The sequence below is a fragment of the Cebus imitator genome, unplaced genomic scaffold (genome assembly GCF_001604975.1).
Source record: "Cebus imitator isolate Cc_AM_T3 unplaced genomic scaffold, Cebus_imitator-1.0 Scaffold43, whole genome shotgun sequence".
NCBI lineage: Eukaryota > Metazoa > Chordata > Mammalia > Primates > Cebidae > Cebus > Cebus imitator.
Genome location: NW_016107358.1, coordinates 1,377,512 through 1,390,101, shown reverse-complemented (window position 1 = coordinate 1,390,101; position 12,590 = coordinate 1,377,512). Strand labels below are relative to the sequence as shown.

Here is a 12,590-nt window from a genome sequence, read left to right as displayed (position 1 = left end):
GGGTTTCACCATGTTGACCAGGATGGTCTCGATCTCTTGACCTCGTGATCCACCCGCCTCGGCCTCCCACAGTGCTGGGATTACAGGCTTGAGCCACTGCGCCCGGCCTTAAATTGACCTCTTAAAGCAACCTAATAGAAATCAAGTTACCAAGAATTCAGAAATGTCTAATTATTTGGATTAAAGTTTTGGCAATTATTTGCTAAGTAGTTTTTTTTTAATGAAAGCAAGTGCATTAGAGAAGTCAAGAAACAGAAGAATGGCTACTCCATAGGCCGAGCTGCCTTGCTAATTAATTTTGAGAAAATAATTTACATTCTTCAACCTCAGTCATCTCTGAACATAAAGTCTATTATAAATCCCACCTGCTTCAAAGGAATAATATGAAAATTAGACATTATAAAAAAGTTGGATTTCTCAAGAGAATTTGGTCAGATCACACATGAAGCGCCTTTTTCATTTTCCCTTAGAAAATGGACATTGTCCTATTGTGTTTTGTATTGGAAAAATGCTGTGAGATGTGGCATTGCATGAGAAATTAAAGGCAATGAAAATTGAATCTGGAAGAAAAATAATAATTCCTTCAAAATTATATAATAAGATACCTGAGAGCAGAGCAAATCAGGAGTCTTGATGTTATAAAACTCCAACTGGTAGGACACTAATGCCAAATTTTTATGTCAATAAACTGGAAAGAGAAATAAATGGCTTGGTTCTCTTTTGGACCCAACCATACCAAAAGACAAAAGCAGAAAGATGGAGCAAAAAAGAATCTCTATGCAAGTAATTGTTTTAATTACAGAAAGGATAATAGCTGCAACTCTTTTTTTTTTTTTTTTTTGCATTTTGGATCTCTGCCAGCCTGTGATACTTTCCTCCTGCAAACCATTGTAACTTATTCAAAGCAGCTTTTTGCTGGTTTCTGAATTGAGTCTTTAATACAACCCTCCTACCTCTTCCCCACACATTCTCTCTCTCTTCCTCTCTCTCTCTCTCCCTCTCTCTCTCTCTTATGCAAACACTGGTTCTGCTTTCTTTCTAAATGAACATATAGATCTTTTTGTTCACAATGTCTCTTAACTCGTCATAGTAAATGTGTGCAGCACAGTAGAGGCATTTCTATGGCAATACATTTCTTCCCAGCCAGCACTTAAAATTCTCCAGTAGTTCCAAAAAGTTTCCATGTAACATTAATGAAGGTGTGAAATTGCTTTATTTAAATTTCCCACACCCTTCTATGATCTGCTATTAAGACAATTAAGTATCTTTAATGGTGCATTAACTAACACAGTAATCTAAGCTTTTCACTTCTTGAAAATTACAGAGGAACAAGGAAAATTCAATTAAATTTGCAGTAATAAAATGATTAATCATATTTCACTTGTCTTTGATGGTAACTGGTACTGGATGGGGGTTCTTTATAAAGTTTATATTTTGAGGGGTTTTTTTTTTAGGTGTACTGAAAGTAGAGATAGTTTATTTTCATTAGGTTTGAATTATTAGTAATATGCTCGTGTTTGATTCAGATCTTAAAACCATCGCTTTTAAGAGCAAAGTTTTTCAAATGGAAGAGCTTCTCTCAAATGGGTCAAATGTTAGGCTTCCTAGGGAAGAAGACAAAAGTCATTTGCATTATAACAGGGTTTAGCAAGAAGTCAGGTATGGCTCAGATTGCTTTCTTTTGGTGGTTTGAACAAAACAGATATTTGAGTTTTATTCAAAACAGAAGCTAAATTGTTTTTATTTGGAAAACAGAATTTGTCAGGAACAACTACAGTGTCCCCCCACACAGGTTGTTCAACTCTCCACTACAGAGTGACGTTGACACTTAAAGATTAATACCAGGTTCTCCTCATTACTACTAGCACTCTCGAGTTTCAGGTAATCTGTCAAGAATCCAGCAACACTACAAAGTGATAATTAGTAGTAGCTATACTACCTTATGTTCCATTTGCACTTCAGCATGCTTTCTGAACCAGAATATCATTTGATAGCCACTAAATCCTTGGGAATATGCAGGTTAAGATTTACTATCACTATTTTAAACACTAGGAAGATGTCATTTCTAGAGGTTAACTCACTCAAGTGGATTCTGCTAGAAAGAGGCAAATCTAGAACTGTTACCTTGTAACTTCAGACATCATACTTTTCCTGCTACAAATGTGATGCGGGTGTGTGTGTGTGTAAATTGACTGTCATTCCTTATTCAATTTAGTTATTTAATCAGTTTGTGTGTGTGTGTGTGTGTGTGTGTATTTGTGTGTAACTTCTTACAAATTAGAATCTGCAGAGGGAAGACATAAATACAAATATGTATTCTTAGAAAACCTAGGTACTTCTCTCATGGAAGAATTAAGGACATCAGCTCTACAAGTTGAGTGTACATCAGAATCACCTAGAGAGCCTACTACAGCATTGATTCCTGGGCCCCATTTCCTGAATTTTTAATTCTGTAGGTTTGAGTTGGCCAAATAATTTGCAATTTCTTAATGTTGCTGCTGTGGGTGGTGGCGGTTAGGAGTCACGCTTTGAGAACTAAGTTTGGGGAACCATTGGATGCAATGATCCTCAGAATCTCTTTCCTTTCTAGACTCTATAATTTATCATATATATTTATACAAGGAAAGGTAAGGGTGGTCATCAACTTTCTTGGTTTATTTTCTTTTTCATTTATTTTTTAAAAATTTCTGTGAAGATGAGGCTTATTATTTGATGATTCAATTATCACTAAAGGAGCTTGATAAATGTTGTTTATTGTGTAATATTCCTTGCTCCATTTGTTTCATCTATTTTAACTTTATATTGGTCAATTTCAGGGAACTTAGCACAAGTTTAGGACTTTAGAGAAAGTAAAGATTCACTGAATTTAAAGGTGAAAGAAAAATCAGCTTTACTCCAACCAAAGACTTCTTCAGTAAGTCGATATAACATACTAGATAGGAATATTCATTTGGAAAATAACTATGAAACACCTACTAAACATCTTTCACTGTACCAATGGGGATGCAGTGATGCAGCCGTACTCAAGGAAAGACAATTTTGACCTGATAGCATTTATGTCTAAAAATGGGTAAAAAAAAAAAAAGCAATTAAAAATAAGCGTGCATTTTAAAACATCACTAGAGATTAGTTCCATGAAAAAAAAAAAAAAGAACTATTTTAAAACGGATAATGAAGGTAAATTTCTTAGGGAAGATGAAGTAAATGACATTTAAACAGCAATCTAAATGAAATTTAGTAGTAAACCATGCAAAGATGTGGTACAAGGTTTTCTGCAGGCAAAACTGACAGATTTTAAAGGCTTTTATAGAATCCAAGCATGTCTAATAATGAGCAAGAAAGCCAATCTGACTGGAATGGATTGATTAAAGGAATAGAGGGTAGGAGATGAACTTAGAGGAAAGACCATATAAATTAAGGCCTTGTAACCACCTTCAGGATTTTAGATTTTATGTTTAGTATGATAGGGATTCATTACAGATTTTGAGCAGAATTTCAGAGAAATCATCCAGGATCTTAGGCAAGATAATAGTAAATTGGACTCTAGGGTTTTGTAACTAGAGATAGAGAGAATGACTTTGAATTTATTTTGAAGTTAGACCTGATAGAGCATGCTAATGGATTGGATATAGGTGGTTAGATAAAGAGAGAAATTAGGGATGACTTTTAGGTGTTAGGCATGACCAACTGGGCGAATAATGGATCTGTGTGCTGAAATGTACACACACACACACACACACACACACACAAACTACTTAAATGTGACACTTTAAAATCACATGTAATCCGCTAGTACTGGCTATTACAACTCAAACACTACTAACATTTTGGGACTTTGGATTGTGTAATTCTTTGTTGTGGGTCACTTCCCTGTGCATTGGAGGATACTTGGCAACACCTATAGCCTCTATATTCCAGACGCCAACAGCAAATCTTCCTCTATAGTGGTGACAGACAAACATGTCTCAGGCATTACCAAAGATTCACTGAAGGCAGATTGACCATTGCTTGACAACCACTGACTTAGGTTATATGACTAATTTTCGAATGGGGTGACAATCTTGTTTGGAAAAATTCTCTACTGTGTAGAACTGTCTCATATTATAGAATATTAGTAATAACACCCTGACCCCCATCACCACAGTTGTGACAAGAAATGGGGATAATACATCCCTGTTTTATTCACACTTCTAAGAAAATGAATGCAGTTGCTGACGTACTCCTGGGGAATATTAACTAACATTTATTGGAAAAGGAGGCTCCTGCAAAGGAGAATAAAATAGAGAAGCCAGTGATTTAGCAGAAAGAGTAGGCTATTTTGATTGATGTTCAAGAAGCCAAGTGAAAACATCTTGTCAAAAAGGAAGAAATAATTAACTGTATCCCACACTGCTGGAGTGTCTAGTAAGCTGCTAAATGAGAATTGATAATTGCTTTTGTAACTCGTGGTCAGCAGTGACTTGACATGAGTGATTTCGGTGAAAAAGTGGGAAAGAAGTCTGACTGGAATGAATTAAATTATAACAGGAGGCAAAGAAAAGAAGAAGGTAACATTAAAGTACGCTTTTGATAGCTTCCGTTATAAAAGGGAAGTAGAGAAATAAGGAGGGAGCTGGTGAGAAGCATGACAGTTACATGGTAGGGTTCTTTGTTTTTAAAGCTATTTCATATATTTATGTACTGATGGGAACAATCTTAGATAAGCAGAAATTGGCATTGCAGGAGAGAGAGACACTGAAGAACACTGAATAAGAGGGCTGTGATCAAGTGCACTGTGGTCCTCTAGGTTTAGGTAAGAACTGGACAGTGCAAGCAGGAGCCAGAACATGTGGGGGCAGATATGCATAGGATGGTAATTTTTGCCATGAACACATTTCTCATCTGATTCTGTTTTCTAAGTGAAATATAAAGTCAGATCGTTTATTGTATTGGAAAATAAAGAAAGATGGAAGAATTAGAGAGAGGGAGAGAAAGAAAGAAAAAGAGAGAAAGAAAGGAGAGAAGGTAGGAAGAGAGGGAGAGCGGGAGAGAAGGAAGGAAGGCGAAGGGAGGGGAGGGAGGGAGGGAGAAAAAAGAAAGTGTATTGCCTGAACCTGGGGAGGGGCTGAGGTGGTATTGAAAGCTTGAGGTGGAAGGAGAACAGTGTGAAGTCACTTGAGAAAAATGAGAGAGGGAATTGACCAGAAAGATGTGGTAGAATTCCAGAAAGTGCTCTGTACCACCATGAGGTTTGGGGTCAAGGTTTTGACTTGAGACCAGTCAACACAGTGTTGTTTTTCAACATATTTAGACATACTCAACGGTTAGGCTGTCAGCTTAGAGTGGGGGCACCAGGGTTAATGTCACGTGAATTTTAAAGCTGACTGCCCTGTCTTGCTATATTACTTTGGACAAGCTACCCTCTTTGTTCTTCAGTTTCCTAAACTGCAAAATAGGCCACTAAAAGTATCTATTTTTTTTTAGGTCATTTGTAAAACTGTTTATATATATACAGGGAAGGCATATAGTAAGTGCTCAGTTAATGTTAGCTATTATTATGAAGATGACTACTGCTTAATAGGAGAGTACCCTTGGGATGGTACTTGGCACCTGGTTTATTATAGCTGTGTACTTTATAAATAACAACAGTGCCCAAGACTTCATTTTTTCATACTTTTAAGAAAGTCATTGTTTCACTGTAATTTTTTTCAGAAGGAATTTATAACTTAAATAAAAGTTACTGTTGAATGTTAAAAGTTGTAAATAGGGAAATCTGAGCCACCACGATGGCAGGGAAAGCCTGTATATTCTGATAACTGCATTTGCAACACAGGCATCAGTGAAAAGAATGTAATAGAAAAATGTTAAATAGAAAGCCTACCTTGGAAAAATCCATACCTAATCCTACAAAGAGAAAATGGATTTTTAAACAATACTTCAAAGCTCAGTAATATATATTTTATATTTTTCTTCTCTAAAAGCACAATCGTTCACTTTATTTTTATTTTTATTTTTTTTTTTTTGAGACGGAGTTTCGCTCTTGTTACCCAGGCTGGAGTGCAATGGCACGATCTCGGCTCACCGCAACCTCCGCCTCCTGGGTTCAGGCAATTCTCCTGCCTCAGCCTCCTGAGTAGCTGGGATTACAGGCACGTGCCACCATGCCCAGCTAATTTTTTGTAGTTTTAGTAGAGACGGGGTTTCACCATGTTGACCAGGATGGTCTCGATCTCTTGACCTCGTGATCCACCCGCCTCGGCCTCCCAAAGTGCTGGGATTACAGGCTTGAGCCACCGCGCCCGGCCCACAATCGTTCACTTTAAAATGGAGCAAGAATTTTAAAAAATAGAACAAATACCATATATTATCCCAAAGTCAGTATGTTACGGTCTTGTTCTGACCAAGTGTACCATTTTGTGTTACCAGAACTGCAAGGCTTTCTATGGATACATAGTCAGTGCATACTCAGACAGCTGTTAAAATCACAACCTTCACTATGCCAGGTCACCTGGTAACTAGTGTCTACCTCACAAGCGCATTCTGCTGACACTGAAGGGTTAAACTGGCAATTCTTGGTAAACACTGTGCTTTAAAGTAGTACATGCTGTGAGCTGTGTTATTAGAAACACTTGCTTGTTCTCGTGTCTAAAAATAAGGAGGAACACTCTCACACCAAATCTCTACCTTATTTTCACTCAGAAAGCTGGGTTGAATCCCTCTGTTTCAATCTACAATAGCTCTAAAAAAGTCAAAAGCATGAATAGAAACATTAAAGAGGAGGAAAATTGAAATGTAAATTAAAATAGAGGAAAAATAAGAAGAAAATAACTGAAATAAGAGTATGCTTTGATTGGAAGAAAGTGTACTGAAGAACCAAACAGAAACGCTTTCTTTTCAAAATATTATTTTACCATTTGTCCAAAACATGATGATATGCAGGTTAGAGGAACAATGATATTTTATTTCAGAAATATCTTGGGGTGGGGGAAGCAAATGTATATTTTTCCTACTTTATGTACTTGACAAACGAATAGAAAGAGGTCAAGCAGCTTGATCAAGGACAACCCAGGAAAGCCAGATGAAAGGGAAATAACATTGTTTGTCATGCAGGACTTGCATCTTTAGGACACTGAACATCCTTGAAATTTGGGTACTGTGAAACCATGTTGGAAAAATAGTATCAAGCGCAATCAGAAAAAAACAAAGTTTAAAATCATGTTTTTATTAAATACTATCTATAACATCACACTTGCTGAAATTAAAATCTGTATCACAAGTGTAGCCCCAAGGCCCTGAGTGAGACATAGTTAACTAGTAACATCCCACATTGCCTAAATTAGAGGGTTTGTTTCAAAGAGTCACTTCATATACCTTATACTCAGGACAATTCAGGACAAGCTGTTTGTTTGCTTGCTTGCTTTTTATTTGTGGTAAAATATGATAATACAAAATTTACCATTTTAATCATTTTTCAGTATACATTTCATTGCTGTTAAGTACATTCACATTGTTGTGCAAACATCACCATCATCCATCTCCACAACTTTTTCATCTTCCCCAACGGAAGCTCTGTACCGATTAAAAATGAAATCCCCATTCTTCCCACAGCCCCTGGGAAATACGGTTCTATTTTCTGCCTCTGCAAACTTGACTACTCTAAGTATCTCACATAAGTGGAGTCATGCAATATTTGGCCCCTTGTAACTGGCTTATTTCACTTAGCACAATTTCCACAAGGCTCATTCATGTTGAACCGTGTCAGAAGTTTGTTTTTAAGGTGGAATACTATTTCACTCTATGTATATACCACCTTATATTTACCCATTCATTTGTCAGCGGACGTTTTGGTGCCTCCATCTTTGGGCTATGGTAATAATCCCTCTATGGGCATGGATGTACAGATAGATGCTATAGTCCCTACTTTCATTTCTTTTGAGTGTACACCTACAGGCAGAATTGCTGGATCATATGATACATCCATATTTTTTTTTTTGAGGAGTCACCATTTCATTTTCCACAGTGGCTGCACCATTTTACATTTGAAATAGCAGTGCATAAGAGTTTCAATTCCTCCACATACTCAACAACACTTGTTACTTTCTTTTTTATTTTGGGGTATTTTTTTTAAATAACCATGCATTTTCTTTTGTTACCATTCCTGAATGACTTTAGGAATATTTAATGAAGGTAAGGTCAACTTAAATATTGATTAACATACGGATATAGGAATTCAAACACTGATATGTCAGTCATTTTACGGTGTTTATTGGATAAATTACGGTATTTCTGATTTTATTCAAAACACTTAACTAGGACCTTGAAACCCTACATATTCATCCTGGCCCTGCCACCACTCACCATCTGACTTTATGGAAGTGGCTTAATTTCTTTCATATTTAAAAAATTGGGGTGATAATTTCTCACCTTCTATATTCACCTATTACTGTAATTGCCAAATTAATCAATTTAAAATTGCTTTGAATACTCTGAAATGATAGATTTATTCAAGGAATTATCGTTGAGGCTGCTGTATACATCATGGTGATTTTTGTTTACATTTTGCACATATAATGCACTTTAGAGAATACTTACGCCTTGTTTTTTTCCCTCAAATTTGTTTTGTTATAATGTACACTCAGAATAGCAGTCATTAAGTGTTAATGCAACTATGGATGGTATTAAGGTATTTATATTACTGAAGGGAGGTACTTTATTACTTCTTTGCTTTCTAATTGGATTATGGTCTTGTAATTCAGAAATTTGATTGAGACTTATACCCCTTAATTTGTCAGCTTCTTAAATTAGATCTGTTACTGAATCCAAGGTACTGTCAATAACAATGAAAATTAAAGCTCAGGAAATTCAATTTAATCTGTTGGTTTGACCAAGGTTTTGCTATCTATATTTGTATTTGCATGCAATTTCTAGAATAACTTTATTTTTTTAACATCCTTTTATTTTGGTTAGCAGAAGTATAGAAATTCGAATACCTATTTGATTGATTGAGGAGGAGAGCAGTTTTTATCAGTGAACTGGAAAACCTACCTAGTACTTGTCATTTTCTAACTGGGACATGAACTAGTTTTTCAAAACCGTGAATTTTATTACTCCATTTAATGGAAAGATTGGGAATTCAGAAATTGAGTTGTATGAGAAAAAGAGCAAATTTTACATTTTGCTGTAGCACTGGTGAATTTTGGTCTTTTTGAAACACTGTATATTTTCAGATGTCAATTTGCAATACCTCTCAATATCAAGATGGCCAGCAGGGTAAAATTACTGTAAAAGTTATCTGCAGCAGTACTATTACTAGTAACATTGTGTGATGACACAAATGAAGTATTTTACCTGCAAGTGAGAAATAGAAAAAAATAAAAGTCCAAATGAATGTTTTGGGTAAAATCTGTAGCATAACAAAACTAAAAAGGAAATTGCAACTCTAAGAAACTCAGCTTTAAAAAATGATAAAAATATATACTTTAATGAAAATTAGAAAATTTATTCCTCACGTGTTTCCAGATGAAGCTTAGGAATTTGCAGGTCAAAATATTTTTTTTAAAAAGGAGATTTTTGTAAAATCACTGAGATTCTGATTTAGCTATTTGTGGTGAAGCCTGCAAATGTATGATTTTTCAAAGCTTAATAGGTGACAGAGTTGGGAAGAACTATTTTATGGCATCATATGATTAGCTTTCCAACTGAATCACTTCATTATTTCTTGAGTTCCCCTGTACATATGTAAATGGTTATATTTTACACAAATAAAAAACTATGCTTCAATTTTGGAGTTTTGATACTTTTTTTAATAACAGAAAGAGAGGTAAGAGCCATTAGACTTAGGGAACTTCAAGATTCCAGCAAGATTTTCCATAAGGATATTCTATTTGTTGGAAAAAAAAAAAAAAAAAGACACACAAACTTGAATGGCTTACTTGTGTCATTTGGACATTATGTGATCCACTCTCTGAGCTGGTTTCCTCTGTATACTCTGTTACTTCAGCCAAAAGCATTTAGTCCTTTGGGGATGTTGGAAGAGCCATTCAGTGCGGTAATTGAAATATTTTTAAATCTCATTAAAATATATGTGGCTAATTTGCATAAGGGCCTTAACATACATATTTTATACATATATTTTGTACTACTAAAAATGTGGTCTGGATTTTATCAGCATGAGTATCACCTGAGATCTTATTTAAAATACAGAATCTCAAGCTCACTAGAGTCCTTCTGATTCATAATCTTCATTGTAACAATATTCCTAGGCGATTCAAATGTAAAGTAACATTTAAGAAGTTCTGTAATTGAGTATGTTGGAAGAAATCTGTCTCCTCATCAGTGAACCTGTCTTAGGAGACTCTCACTTGTATTCTAAATTCTCTTTTAGTCTAGTCTTGGATTTAGAATACTTTCAGTCAAAATAATTTATTTGTATATTCTCTGAAAATCTGTTATTCAAAATGCTCACAAAGAAATCAGCTTCTTAATTTTCATAAACGTTTTTGGTACTTCCCACATGTAAGGCATTTAATCTTCATAAACATGCTATTTTTCATTTATGAAAATGTATCCAAATTAACAAGGTTAGTAGGCGGCTGAGTCAAGGTGTAGATCCAGGTAGCATGGTTCCCAAATTGATAACCACTCAAAGTTCAAGGGAGGAAGCTATCTGATGTTGGAAGTAACATTCAAATTATTAAATCTTTGTAATGATGATTCAATAGGTGGAGATACCTAACTGTGTGTTCCTATGCCAAGGATAAAAGTTAACTCCTGATATTTACATGAGACATATCATATACTCTAGTCACATTTGTCTATTTCACAACAGTATAATGAAGCTGGATTAATGTGTTCAATAAGCTGATAGATTGTGTTTTGTAAGAATAACTATAATTTGAAAAAAAAATTGTTCTTTCTAAACAATTATCTAGGAATAGTCATAATGGCTCACAGATGACTGAACTTTACAGCCAGACTAAACAATAGAGCAGAAAGGGAAATGTACAGATGTGAACTGAAGTCTCACGGTTGCATAATCACATGCTCTGTTGATAAATAAACGTCATGAACTGTGTTTCTTACTTTAGGCGAAGGAAATCTAGGACAATTGGGGAAATTGTTTCATCTTTTTTCCTTTCCTTTGTCCTCCCTTATTTTTACATAGGATACCCTGGAAATTGGCAATAAATAGTTCAGTTTGACACAACATCATATTTCCTATGGTAGGGTAAAGAATAGAAACATGAAAATGAATATTTTTTCCCTACCCAAATTAGATTTCAGATTAAGGAGCAAAAAGCAAAATACTTCCCATGTCTCCTCTGACTCTGGATGAAAATCCTGTTTTCTAGGTTAGTGAGCTATAAAGATTCAAGCTTTATCTATAAGAGAACAGAAGCAACTCACATGTCTATAGTTCAAGAAAAGTTTAAAAGGCTGTGGCTGAAAGAACTGGAAGAGAATTATGTGTATCCACTAAATATATTATTATCAAGTTAAAACTCTTTTATAATGGGGAGAAGAGCTCGTGATGAGAGTGAAGAATACTGTAAAAGCAAATTTGCAAAGCTTATTGAATCAAATTTATGTCCGCTATCATAAATAATTTTTCTGATTTTGCCTTTCAGTGTGTATGTACAGAGAACCATCATTACATGAAATTGGAGAAAAACAAGGGCGTTCAAGGAAAAGTTCTGGAACACCAACCATGAATGGAGGCAAAGTCGTGAATCAAGATTCAACATAGCTGAGAACTCTTCCCTTCTTCCCTCTCTCATCCCTTCCCCTTCTCTTCCCTCCCATTTACCCATTTCCTTCCAGTAAATCCACCCAAAGGAGAGGAAAATAAAATGACAACGCAAGACCTAGTGGCTAAGATTCTGCACTCAAAATCTTTCTTTGTGTAGGACAAGAAAGTTGAACCAAAGCTTGCTTGTTGCAATGTGGTAGAAAATACACATGCACAAAGATTAGCACACTTAAAAACAAAGGAAAAAATAAATCAGGACTCCACAAACATTAAATTAAACTGTATTGTTATGAGGAGAGAGCTAACTGTAATTAAGACATTAATAAAGATGAAATAAAGTTAATTATTACTTTAAAGGAAAGGGTTTTGGAGAATTGAACTCAGAAACTGATGTTGTATACTAAACAGCTTAAACTCACGATAATGCTGCAATGTGTGGTTTTCTTGATTTTGTATTTTATTTGGGCATCTGGAATTGACACACCGTTCTATTCTGTTTGCAGGATTTTTTTTTTAACCATGAAATTGAACATTTTCAAATTATAAACTATTCAACAGACGGGATTGTGTGACCAGTTTAAAGTGGCGAAAAAGAACTCGGTGTAGGAGAAGGCAAATAGATAGCTAGGAATACTAAAGTATTTAAAAATATATATAGCCAGGAACCATTTATCATCAAGAAAATTGTGAGAAATTATTTTTGAGGATGTAATTTAAGATCGTTTTATGTAAAAGGAAAGTCTTTTATTGAATCTAATAGCCTTAACAAATTTAATTATTTCATAAAAATAATTTCAAATTATCCTAGAGTATAACAGTTTTATCAAAGATATTATTTCAGGAGTTTTTTTTTTTTTTTTTT

General features: G+C 35.0%; 1 protein-coding gene across 3 annotated transcripts in view; it reads left to right on the top strand.

Annotated features, from left to right (window-relative positions):
- FGF12 (fibroblast growth factor 12) overlaps positions 1–12,146 on the top strand; it is a 577,089-nt gene extending 564,943 nt beyond the window's left edge. For all 3 annotated transcript variants that reach the window (XM_017526634.2, XM_017526632.2, XM_017526631.2), the window contains one exon: positions 11,607–12,146. In XM_017526634.2, coding sequence (XP_017382123.1) covers positions 11,607–11,725 — 119 coding nt within the window. In that variant the 3' untranslated portion in view covers positions 11,726–12,146. The remainder of the gene's footprint in view (positions 1–11,606) is intronic.
- The last annotated feature ends 444 nt before the right edge of the window (positions 12,147–12,590 follow it).